This window comes from Schistocerca gregaria, chromosome 7, assembly GCF_023897955.1.
Source record: "Schistocerca gregaria isolate iqSchGreg1 chromosome 7, iqSchGreg1.2, whole genome shotgun sequence".
NCBI lineage: Eukaryota > Metazoa > Arthropoda > Insecta > Orthoptera > Acrididae > Schistocerca > Schistocerca gregaria.
In genome coordinates, this window is record NC_064926.1 from 107,285,018 (window position 1) to 107,297,850 (window position 12,833).

Sequence of the window (12,833 nt, forward strand, 5' to 3'; positions counted from 1 at the left end):
GACGAGTGGCGACGTCACTAGCCCTTTTTGGTTATTAACTTTATCTTGTTAGCTTGTTTCATTAAAAAAAAAAACTTTTGGTATATGAATTTGTCTTTTGGTCTTTACTGCTCCTTTGGACGAAATCAATTAACCGTTGGTTTTGCATTTTTGTAGCATTATCAAAACAGCATTTGTGGTTATATTTGATTGGCCCTTCTGGCCAAATAATTAAAGTCATTCCTTTCAGTAACTTATTGTATTGGTCAATAATTAATCAAAGGTGTTAGGTCCTTAAGACCGTGATTATCTCCTTACGTTGAATCTTAAGGCTGTCATTCTGACATTACAGTTGTGAATGTTCAGCGGCCCTTCAGACCTGGAGTTTAAAAACTTTTATTGTGTTTTGTGCTTATATACCAGTGAACAAGTGTTTTTTTTAATGTTTAATAAAATTGTGTTTGAAACTGTCACCTCATTGGGGTATACGCTTTCACGCCCTGCAGCCTATGAGCTCTGCTTACCTTACGTTATGGTTAAGTTTTCCCATACCGAGACGTATCAGCATTCAAGTATTTTGAAGCTGACACTGAGCTATACGATTGGGCGATAGTTAGAAGTATCTTCCATGGGCTTCCCTGGTTTGAGGATTGCCAATGGGAGAGCAATGTTAAATTGAGCAGGAAATTTGCCAGTGATCTGCATAAAATTGTTTCAGCCAAGTCCTTCCCTGCCTCCCTAGGTATTTTACAAGTACTGGGAATATTCCAGTCATTTCTGCTTCTTTTCCAGTTTCTAGAGTTTACCTGACCTCGTTTCTCTCCTGTTCACAGAAGGGATCTCAGAAGACTATATTGTCCTTGTAAAGGAATTGAAAATATTGTGATTTAATCGCAGAGGTGCTGAAAAATTGTTCCAGTGACACACCAGAGAAATATCTGGTAAACGTTTTATCTTTGAGAGACATAGGAACAATTTCGCCCTTCGTTTTTTTATTTCTTGTATGAACGACTACTTTTTGTTCTGATGGGCTGGTGGGCTGTCTAATTACTAGTGTGTGTGTGTGTGTGTGTGTGTGTGTGTGTGTGGTAAATGAATGAGTTAAAAGACGCAAGATGTGTTTTATATTATTTTCATCGCACAACAAGCCTTATTCCCATGCCTATGGAGTATTTATGTTAAGCAGAGAAGGCGAGTTTTAGATGGAACCGAAGATCTTCAAAACGGCGCTGCTCAACAATAGAGGTACGTGATTGTGCTCTCTACTTTCCTTTCGTGGCCGCTAAAATTACTTCCGATTCGTTTTGCCGAGACATTCAGAACCTGCAATCTTCTTTTTCTTATAAAAATACTAGTCCGATGCAAAAGAAATACTCTTAGATTTAAATAATTGCCATTCTTTTACCCAGGCCACGGGGAATGATAGAACGTACGTGCCTCTACTCTGAATGTACGTTCGCAATCTCCGAGTGTGTTACGACGAAATTATTTCACAATGAAAATTTCTCATCAGACCGCAACCACTCGCACGCGAATGTACGTACCCTCTGAATGTATCTAGTCAGTCACGCGCGTTGTTCAAAAGCTTTACTTTTAATATTCAGTGGATTACATTTCCGAAATTAATTTTTGTTTATGCTGCAAATCGTACTTCACGCGAAGTATTTATTACGTAAGTTTCAGGCTCAATTTAATAAAAAAAAAGATTCCGAATAATAGAAATAAAGAATAACAATCAAACAAATCAAACCTAAATAAACAGAAAGAGGGGACGTTACATCCTGTAGGTCATTACCGATTTGGTTTAGCTCTTGGTTTGTTTATATGTCGGTATTGCTATCCAAGAAATTTTTTCCAGCACATGTGTTAATGTGCAATGCTACATCTGAGTGTGTTATCCTTGGTTCCGCATTGCTGTTGTAGACTGATGTCCTGAATTGCTTAGGAGTGTCCAGGTTTTTCTACTAAATTAATTATTTTCAACTGGGAAGTTAGCTCTTTCCATTTCTCTTTTCAGCCCCCCACACCATGGGAGAGAAGTTCTACACTCCAGAGTGAGCGCAATTCTCTAAACGTTTGCAAATCGAGTAACTGAGGCGGGACTTTTGTACCAGCCCAGTATTCACCTCTTGGGATGTGGGAAACTGCCAACAAACACACCCTGAGTCGCTTGAATACCGACCCTTGTTGTGAATCTATTGGGGAGGTTAGGTCTGGGACTAGCGAACCTCCATGTCCCAGGAGCAGCACATCAATATGCACGGCTATCTGGGCAGGTCTGATCAATGAAGACATCTCCTTGCTGTGACTCTATCATGTCCTTATATCGACCCATAGTTGTGGGCTGATTCCATACAACCAACTAGCATATACACACTACTTCACTCCACGACTTACATCAGTGTTGGAGGGTTACAAGAGCAACTTGTACCAGCTGCACACCATCTGCAACGTTCCAAAACGACCAGTATACTCCTTAAGTGGGGTACCTAATACTATGTGTAGTGATATTAGATCAGGATGGTTGAGTAGTGAGCTCAACTTGCATCACACATTGAGAAGTTGTATAGGTAATCAGATTTGTAAACAAACAAGGTGGATAACCTTGGAATCGGCTCTTTCATTATATGAGGTGTACCTTGTAATGGTACTTGAGTTACGTAACCATTATGGTACCTCACCTGAACCTCTCGATATTTTACTGTGTTTCTGTAAAGTAGTTAACATATTTCTGAGACACCATTCAGATTTGATTTCATTTATGTAGAGGTATATTGATAAATCGATATGTTTGAATTGCAATGATATTATTCTTATGTATATTCTTTCTTTTGTCACTATGATCTTTGACGTACTTGTAACTCTTGATTTTTGGGCGCTTAAGCGATTAGTTAGTTGAAAACGTCAAGTCTTGGACGTCATGGTGGAAAGACGCATATTGTAGTCAGTTTATAAAATGTGAACTTTAACAGTGAGGAAGATGTTTTCAAGTATGTTCTGTATTGTGAAGTAATGTTTTGTGTGTTACGTGATATTTCAGCAAAAGCAATAAAAAGGAAGTGTAACTTAAATTCGGAGTGCTGATTATTTTTTTTTATATCACGATTGTGCTAACTTTCAAAGGTTTAAACTTCAAGAATGGTTTGTGAAACACAACTATAAAAGTTTTGAATATCGGATAATAAAACCTAGGCCTCTTTGCATTCGAGCTTGTAATCATTGTCACCTAGATTTTCGACGATTGAGCCATGATTTTACAACGAAACCAGTGTGGGAAACACAAAAAGATGGGTGCCTACTTTATTCATTATTACATGAAATGACTTTATTAACTGTGGTCTAATGACACCTGCCACATAATAACCTTGTTGTTGCCCGAAAATGCAGTATTTAGCAGCGTGAGCAGCACCACAATCATTATTAAATTTTGTCCTTGTTGTGGTAGGGTTGTTAGAACCTTCAAGAACAATTTATCTAAAGCATTCAGTCATTGTCTTTCAGATACTAAGTAACGCAGGTCAAATCCCAAATCTAACAAAAGTTAGTCATGGAATAGCAATTAGTCTGAAAACATAGGGGATATGCATATTAGCAACGACTTTGATAGTCAAATGAAGACTTCAGAAGAAGAACTAAAGTTGATAGCAGCCTGAAACATTACGTCATTTTCAGTGAACTCATTTCGAATACGAAGCAAAACAGAAAAACGGGCATGGAGAGAAAAGAAGAAGAGGAGAGATGGAATGTAATACTGCACCCGGTTTAGCTCACGTTCTATCGCACTTGCTCATTAAATGAGAACCTGGAAAGTTTAGAATTGACCTAGAGCCACCACTGGACTAAAATGACTACGTAATGCACCGAACATAAAAGAGAACTCTGTCCTTCGTGGACAAAAAATATGATTTGTGTATGTTATGTACTGTTTGTGAAGTGGCGCTCGATTTTTTACTGGCAAGGAAGGAAGTTATCATCTACCGTGAAGAGTCAGAGAGAGAGAGAGAGAGAGAGAGAGAGAGAGAGAGAGAGAGAGAGAGAGAGAATTTTATTGACTTACAAGTTGAGTTTTTCTGGTCTGTATCAGTAGCAAAATATTGGCTCGACAAGGCATTGGCTGCAATGACGCCTTTGAGAAAAGTAACAGAAGACTTTGCAGTCCTCGGCAATTCTGGGTCGTTGAAGTCTACGTGGTACAGTCCAAATCTGCTCCTGAAACAGAAATAAAGTATGGTTCAGAATACATTTACAATGTGGTAAGTGTCTATTGTGAGAGAAGAAAACTTTCCCCATCTTTAATAAACACTTGTCCATTACTACAGAAAGTACTCATTTAATATATTGCTCTAGAGTTTCCGTATTTTATAGGCGTTTAGCATGAACATTGAGGCGAATGTTGACTGAAAAGAGCTAGATCCATATCCATCTAGTCATATGTCTGCACTCGCCACTATCGTTTACTATAGTCTACTGGTCAGCTGAGACATGTGGTATTAATTGATTTAGATTTCACTGTTCTTATATTTGAGGAGTAAGCGACGAAACGCTTCAGAGTCATATTTAGGAAAAAACCAACTAACGGTGCAGAACAAACAAAAGCTACCACTACATGACACCTACTTGGGGAAGAGCGCGCAGCACATCCACTACCTCTAGCTTCTATCTCACGTAGTGGTTGAACGAAAGAGGCACAGACCTAGGCTCATAGAAAGTAATTTTTCTGCGCTAAGAGAATGGGGCAGAACGTATCTTCCACTAAACACTGTACAGCAGCTTATGAAATGTATCGAGTGGACAAAACAGAAGTAGCCTGGAAAATATTTCATGCACCTAAAGGCAGACAACCGAACTTAATCAACAACATCTGGGTTGCCTTTGTGTATTTTTCGGGTCAATTTTACTTTGTGCATTCTGTTTGTTATATTAAATAGGTTAGTACATCGTTTATACTGCACCATGTCCATGAAGATGAAAATCCGAAATTTATAACATTTTACCTGTGGAGTTAATTTTAAAACAACACAATCACTGCATTATTATATTTTGTGTCCAGTTTTACTTTTTTAAATTTAGAACAACAAAATCATTACGAGCGTTTCGTTCTTGTTGCAGAAGACGAATTTTAGTAAAAAAAAAGGGTTTAGTTGAAAACTGCAACTTACGTGTAACTTGCTTGCCACTCGAAGTTGTCGATGAGGGACCATACTATGTAGCCAAATACGTCAATTCCGTCCTCATTAATGGCCTTCAGCAATTCAGACAAGTAACACTGAAAAGAAGTAATAATGGCGTAATTAGTACCTCTCAATTCACAAAAGGCTGGGCTGCACATTCCAACCCCAACACATATAATCAAAATGAATAACTACACTGAATAATTAAACTGAAAACAGTGGTTCCTCAAAACTATAACGGTTATAATCGTCGTACAGCTGAAATTTTCAGTATTTATTTGTTTATGTTGAAAATTATGTTCAGGATGTTCTGGGTCACGGCGCAAATGTGACAGGAGCACAGGCAACACCTACTTTTGTTGCATGTGTCACGTACTTTTGTGTAATGCTCTTAACTTCCGTAGCAACCGAAATATGGCAGCATGTCTGAATTCTTCTTTTTCATGGGACTATATACATTTTCATGGAATTAGAAAGGTCTTGGAAATAAGAGTTCAGAGAAGTAAGCTTATAAATGGTGGCGCTGCAACTTTTGGCAAAAACACCTGAGTACTGTGGCAAAAGAGGAATGGAAAGCGACTACAATCGGCTACTGCTACACAGCTTAATGAGGCTTTGACACAAGGACTGTCGTTGTATTAAGCCTCTTATCTTTTACTCGTTTCCTCAAAGTCTGCTCTGTTAGAAATGAGGACGAACAGGCATTTAAAAAAAAAAATGGTTCAAATGGTTCTGAGCACTATGGGACTTAACTTCTGAGGTCATCAGTCCCCTAGAACTTAGAACTAATGAAACCTAACTAACCTACGAACATCACACACATCCATGCTTGAGGCAGGATTCGAACCTGCGACCGTAACGGTCGCGCGGTTCCAGACTGTAGCGCCTACAATCGCTCGGCCACCCCGGCCGGAGACCGAGAGGAAATATGGTTTATTTCACAAGGAGGCCGCAAGGCAATCGGATTTTTTAATTTTTTATATTTAAGGTACGTGAAATTCACAACTGAAATATCAATTCCTGAAATCTGGTCGATGCAGCTCTCAAAATCTCTGAAGAAAATCGACTTTGAGTTTTTTTAGACTATCTTAAATACCTTTAAATTAGTCGATTTTCTCGACTAGGAGCGTGACTGTGTGGTAGAATGATCTTTTGCTACGTTTGGGTCCTGAGTTCGGTTCCAATCTAACGCTAATTTTTAAACAGCGATGCATGTTTTACTAACATTTGCGTGAAGCTTAAAATACATTAAGCTGGAAAAAATCAGTAACGTTCGAGACCAGTAATCGCTGGTTGGAAACTCGTTTCTTTTTTGTTTATTTTTCTTTTCAGTTCGGTTACATACGTCATTTAAACATAAAATTCATCTAATATATGGTGAGCAACAACATGTATCATTTTTATGAAAAATGCGCGTCTTCATATTGCTAATTACATATCGCATACAAATATCTAGTTTTCGTTGCAAATATAAATCCTTAATTGGGACTATTTTATAAAAGATTGTTTAAATTAAAAACAGAGCGTTAGAAATAATTTTTTTCATCCTCGTGTATTTTACGCTTCACGGAAATACTCATCGAACAGGAGCTTTTCTTGAGAATTTTGCTCTGGCTGGGAACCGAGCCTGAATTCTGAACTTCACGTACCCTAAATATATAAAAAAGAATAAAAATCAATTTGGCATGTGGTCTTGTAAGTATCCTCAGTCTTTCTTCTTGCTGCATATGACAAGAGTGCTTCACATGAGGGCCCAACTGAAATGTGGAACACCAATTCGAAACACACACAGACACACACACACACACACACACACACACACACACACACACACACACACACACACACACACAAGCAGGCAATGGAAATTCAAAAGACATCTTACAAAGTCGGTATGCATTTATGCGTAAGAAGTAATTAAAATCTGACACTACTAGTAAGCTTCGTTTCCACCTTTAGCGGTAGTAGTAAAGAACTTCTAATGTGTTATTACATTCTCACAACTTTGTGACTTTTTTAATACCTTCGTTCGCTCGCACAGCTTAGGCGCGCCGCGCGCCAGATGGACTGACTTACCCTGATGTAGGCTACGCGCTGTTTGTCATCCAGCGTAGAGCCGTCGTCGCTGCAGCCGTTTTCTGTGACTATTATTGGGTACCCGGGATAGTTCACTGACAGCCAGTTCAGAGTCTTCCTCAGCCCCACTGGCACAACCTGTGGATTACAGTACTCGTATAATGTCTCGCATCATCCGTATAATAAACTTACACTCACTGTTTTCTGCTGCCGTTGTAACGTCCACGAATAATCATTCATTCTGAGTGTCCGCAGTGAGGTACGCTTTCCAAAAGAATTAGAGAATCAGAGAAAATCCTACCGGAACCTAGGGATGACACCATGACTCTGTAATAATATAGGACTAAGTCAAATGAACATTTACCCGACATGAAGCAGAGTCGCATGAAGCCACGAGAGAATACTGTTTTTAAAGTACTCTTCGTGAAGAAACAATACCAATTCGTAGACTGTTGTTGGAGGATCTCCATGTCTACATGTTACTATTATGAATGTTCCTAGTGTGACCATACAAAATTTCCAAGAATCAATTTTTAGACACAAATCTGAGGCTGTTGGAAATTGAAACTGAAGGATCAAGCAACGCCTATCGCGCACGCGTAACTGTGCTTTTGGAAGATAGAGGTGAGCTTGACAGCAGACAGAAGGCATCCTTGATAGTGAAGACATATTTCAATGCCCGAGGATGCAATCCACGTATGATTATAAAAACAGGCAGTGCTGTGATGCAACTTTATGCTGATATCCCTCAGCTTGTTTGCGCTAAAGTAATAAATGCAGCCTCATTGTCGTCATCCACTGAAGGCTACGCCTCGGTTCATGTAGCGATCCTTCACCCTCCCTCTCTTTCTCGCTCTCCCCTCCCTGACATTCGGTTGGAGATGCTGCTGCCCTTTGTACTGGAAACATTTGGCAGTGTGTGGAGCGTGCGGAACTTTCTAGCCAATATATTTCTTTCGAATAGTTTTTGGAGGGAGCGCCATTAACAACATACTGGAAATCCTGACTGTTGGGGCCTGAGTGTGGGTGCATTTGAAAGTCACTTTTGCATATTTTTCTTGAATAACTCGAAAATTACAGCCTCAGGTGAAAACTTATCGCGGTGCAAAATGTAACTAAATTATATTTCCTACAAAAATATTCAGTTGATTTTTTTCTGTAAGACTAATAGTTAGCACATAGCATGCGAGAGAATATGAAAATGTTTGTTTGTTGTTGTCTTCAGTCCTGAGACTGGTTTGATGCAGCTCTCCATGCTACTCTGTCCTGTGCAAGCTTCTTCATCTCCCAGTACCTACTGCAACCTACATCCTTCTGAATCTGCTTAGTGTATTCATCTCCTGGTCTCCCTCTACGATTTTTACCCTACACGGTGCCCTCCAATACTAAATTTGTGATCCCTTGATGCCTCAGAACATGTCCTGCCAACGGATCCGTCCTTCTAGTCAAGTTGTGCCACAAACTCCTCTTCTCCCCAATTCTGTACAATACCTCCTCATTCGTTACGTGATCTATCCACCTTATCTTCAGCATTCTTCTGTAGCACCACATTTCGAAAGCTTCTATTCTCTTCTTGTCCAAATTAGTTATCGTCCATGTTTCACTTCCATACATGGCTACACTCCATACAAATACTTTCAGAAACGACTTCCTGATACATTAATCTATATTCGATGTTAACAAATTTCTCTTCTTCAGAAACGCTTTCCTTGAAAATCTCGCATATTAATTTTTAAGACCAGATACAATATTACGGTTTGCCTAAAACGGGATCAATTGCGGCAGCAGAAGTATCCTGTGTATAAAGCATAGTGTATATAAAGAGTGACAATTATTGAATTACATGAAATAAAATCGTATGGCTTTTGAACGGTTTACATTAGGACGTTCAAACAGCACGGCTGGCAGCGAAGCATGACGGGAATTGCTATGCGCATGCAAGGTTTGGTTTAGCGACGAAGCCGATTTTCATTTGGATGGGCTCGTCAATAAGCAAATTTGGCTCATTTTGGGGACTGAGGATCCACATTTTGCGATCGAGAAGTCTCTTCACCCTTAATGGGTGACTGTGTGGTGTAAAATGTCCAGTCACAGAATAATCGGTGCGATGTTCCTTGATGGCACAGTGACTACCAAACAGTACGTGTAGGTTTTCGAAGACGATTTCATCCTCTTTATCTAAAGTGACCCTGTTTTCGACAAGATGTGGTTCATGTAAGACGCAGCTCGACCCCGTTGAAGCAGGAGCGTGTCTGATGTCCGGGAGGAGCACTTTTGGGACCGCGTTCTGTCTCTGGGGTACCCAGAGACCACTGGCATGGGCCTCGATTGGCAGCCATGTTCTCCGCATCTGAACACATGCGACTCCTTTTTGCGGGGCTATCTTAAAGACAGGACGTACAACGATAACCCTGATATCATTGTTGAGCTGAAAACAGCCATTCAGGAGGTCACTGACAGCATAGATGTTCCGACAATTCAGCGGGTCATGCAGAATTTCGCTATTCGTCTGCGCCACATCATCGCCAATGATGGCAGGTATATTGAACATGTCATAACATAAATCCAAATATCTGTAGTGATGTTTACATCTTGAATGATGTGTGTGCATGCTATAGTTTGTAAGTAATTTACGTTTTTTACATATAGTTCAATAATTTTCATCCAAACAGGAACGCAGGTCTCAATAGTATTAGCAGTGAGGGATTTATAACTGCCTAGCTCCAATAGAAGGGAAGATAAGGACAAAAAATATGTTAGTAAGCTAATGGCATATAGGCCACCCTGTATGGCAAGCATGTTATTTGAGAATGGTATCAGTGTGTCAAGTCAATCTGCTTTGCAGGGCAGCCTACATGTGAGGGTAACAAAAGTTTTCCCAGCCCCAACATGAAGGGTGCCCTGTGTGACAGGTGTATTGTGTTACATTGTATTGGCTTGTTTTATCTGCTTTGGTTGGTGGCTTGTATATCAGGGACAAATAAATGAGTTTCAAGCACCTGATATGTAGCCTGACCTGCATGATGGGGTGTAGGTGGAGTAGTATTGGCCAGCTTTACTGAACTGTACTGCAAGGGCTACTCGTGCCGAAGAGCATGACTGGGACAAGGTTGATTTGAATAGAAGGTGGATGGTCAGAGAGAGGTGGTGGAGGAAGGAGAGATGAGGGGGAGACACATGAGGTACGTAAAGGTGTAGAGGGGCAGTGGGAAGGTTGAAAAAGAAGAGCGGAGGTGGACATGGTAAGAGAGAGGGGTAGGAGGATACAGTCAGACAGAGGGGGAGAAAGACAGAGAGAGAAGGTGGAGGAAATGGGCAAAGAGAGAGAGGAGAAGGTGAAGAGACAGAGTGAGGAATAGGAGATAGAGGTAGGAGGACGAGGTGGGCAGACAGAGAGAGGAATAAGTGGACACACAGAGGCGCGAGGAGGAGGTGTGTTCAACATATGTTTCGGACACATATGTGGGTGAAGCTGCAGGGAAAAGGATAGTTTTCTGAACAGAAAAGCAGTATCAAAGAGGAAAACCTTCATGTGGAGTTATTAAACTTAGTTCCCTAAAATTTCTTCACCAAAGAAGACGAATAAAATGTAGCAGCGTGCGAACCAGGAACTTCTGCTAGCATGAGTAAATTAGAAATAGATATCCTCGGTGTAGCGAAGCAGCTTTAATCAATAAACAAAGCAAGTCTTACGGTGCAAACTGCATACCAATTGAGTTTCTTTCAGAGTATACTGTCACAATATCTCCATACTTAGCATTAATACATAACCACTCACTCAACGAAAGTTCCATACCTAAAGACTGGAAAGTTACGCAGGTTACACCAATGCTCAGGAAAGGTGACAGGAGCAATACGATGAATTACAGACTCATATCAAAAATGTCGATTTTCAGAAGAATTTTGCAACGTATATTGTTTTTGAAACACATTTTGTGTTCGAACATTAAGAATTACCTCGAAGAAAACGCTCTATTAACACAGTCAGCACGGATTCAGAATATATCGTTCTTGTGAAACACAACTATCGCTTTACTTGCGCGAAGTAATGAGTGACACCGACAGGGAATATAAATTTTTTTCCATATTTCTAGATTTCCAGAAGGCTTTTGAGGCAGTTCCTTACAAAAGACCTATACAAATTGCGTGCCTTGGGAGTATCGTTTCAGTCGAGGCGCAGGACCTCGTAAATAGACTGTTCTGTACGCTAGCAGGACCCATGCCACCCAAACGAGTCTAATCACCAGGAGATAGTAGTCCCGAGCCTCCATGACTCCTCTGAGTGGTAGTCTGTGGCTCAGATTTCAGTCTAAGGCAGATCGCTTCATAGTGAACGTGTTCCCTATGGCCGTTGCAGTCTGTAAAACGGTAAAGAAAATGCTGCTTCAGAAAGGAAACACTTTCGTATCCCAAAACTGTAGAGCGACGGGCGTTGAGCCTTAAAAGTTGCAAAATTTTATTAACACTGTCTCCTTTGAAGACACCGATGTGCTCGAGTCAAGATGACCACAACCAGTCATAGACGGTGATCAAATTCAGACGCATAAACTATTCTGTCAAAGCTACGGAACAGATATGTGAGAGACTATGAAACTTACATATAAGCAACTTAAAGGAGAACACACAGCAAAAATGTCGACAGCTTTCGTGAATCTATTTACAAAGTTAGGCGGAAAATTCCATCGAAATTACTTACAAGTACCCAGTGGGTTCATGTTGTTCTGAATACATTAACTGTGTGAACTGCAGATGGAGCGGATTTGTTGTTTCACGATGATGCTGACAAGAGCTTGTAATATTCTGTGAAGCTGAAACCTCAGACTACTTAGTCAGTCTGACACAATATATGTTGAGGGACTGATGACCTTAGCAGTTAAGTCCAATAAGATTTCACACAAACAATATATGTTGGTGGAACCTTCAAGTATTGCATAAAGCTTTTTATTAGTTATTTACGATCCATGGGTTTGTTAGTGGACACTATATTGTAAGGGTGATTTCCTTTGTTCAGCGACAAGAATATCCTATCAGCATGTATGTTCAACAGTTGCTAATAAAAGACATAATCTATGTCTGAAATTAATCCTTCAATGATGTTTTCAAACTTCTAAGAGATTATTATGGATGCTGGAAGTGAAGGGTAGTCTGGTGTAAGAATCGAAGATTGTAAATTTCATGTAACATAGAGCTGGTGGCGAAATATACAAATACTCGGACTAGATCATGATTGCTGTTTCCGAAATGAAATGGGGAAGTTTCTCTCTTATGATTGCTAACTGTTAACGTCAACGATGCCTATCAGTGAAAAACTAGAATGTTGTGAGACTACTTGGTAGATACTTGCATAGACAAAAAAGCCTTTCCTCCACCCATGACGTCAAAACTAAGTTTTAATAGACAGACACCACCATTGCCTTCGAAAGATTCCAGAGCAAGTACATCAGTCAGTTGTACATAGCACTAAACGGTTTTCAGGCACCACGTTTCTGGTCATATGATAGTAATTTGTAGCTACTACCGTAATACTGTTGATCAGTCAGACGAAAATCGGCTGATGGAACAGAAGCAACAACCCGAAAATCTGGAAGGGCGCCTAACGTTGCAACA

At 40.1% G+C, this 12,833-nt stretch overlaps 1 protein-coding gene across 1 annotated transcript in view; it reads right to left on the reverse strand.

Annotated features, from left to right (window-relative positions):
* The window catches only part of LOC126281510 (myrosinase 1-like), a 180,605-nt gene that overhangs the window by 32,071 nt on the left and 135,701 nt on the right, over positions 1 to 12,833 (reverse strand). Inside the window, exons 10-12 of the mRNA XM_049980533.1 lie at positions 7,227 to 7,364; positions 5,139 to 5,245; positions 4,037 to 4,188 (exon numbers count right to left, since the gene is read on the reverse strand). Of these exons, the coding sequence (XP_049836490.1) occupies positions 4,037 to 4,188; positions 5,139 to 5,245; positions 7,227 to 7,364 (397 nt within the window). The remainder of the gene's footprint in view (positions 1 to 4,036; positions 4,189 to 5,138; positions 5,246 to 7,226; positions 7,365 to 12,833) is intronic.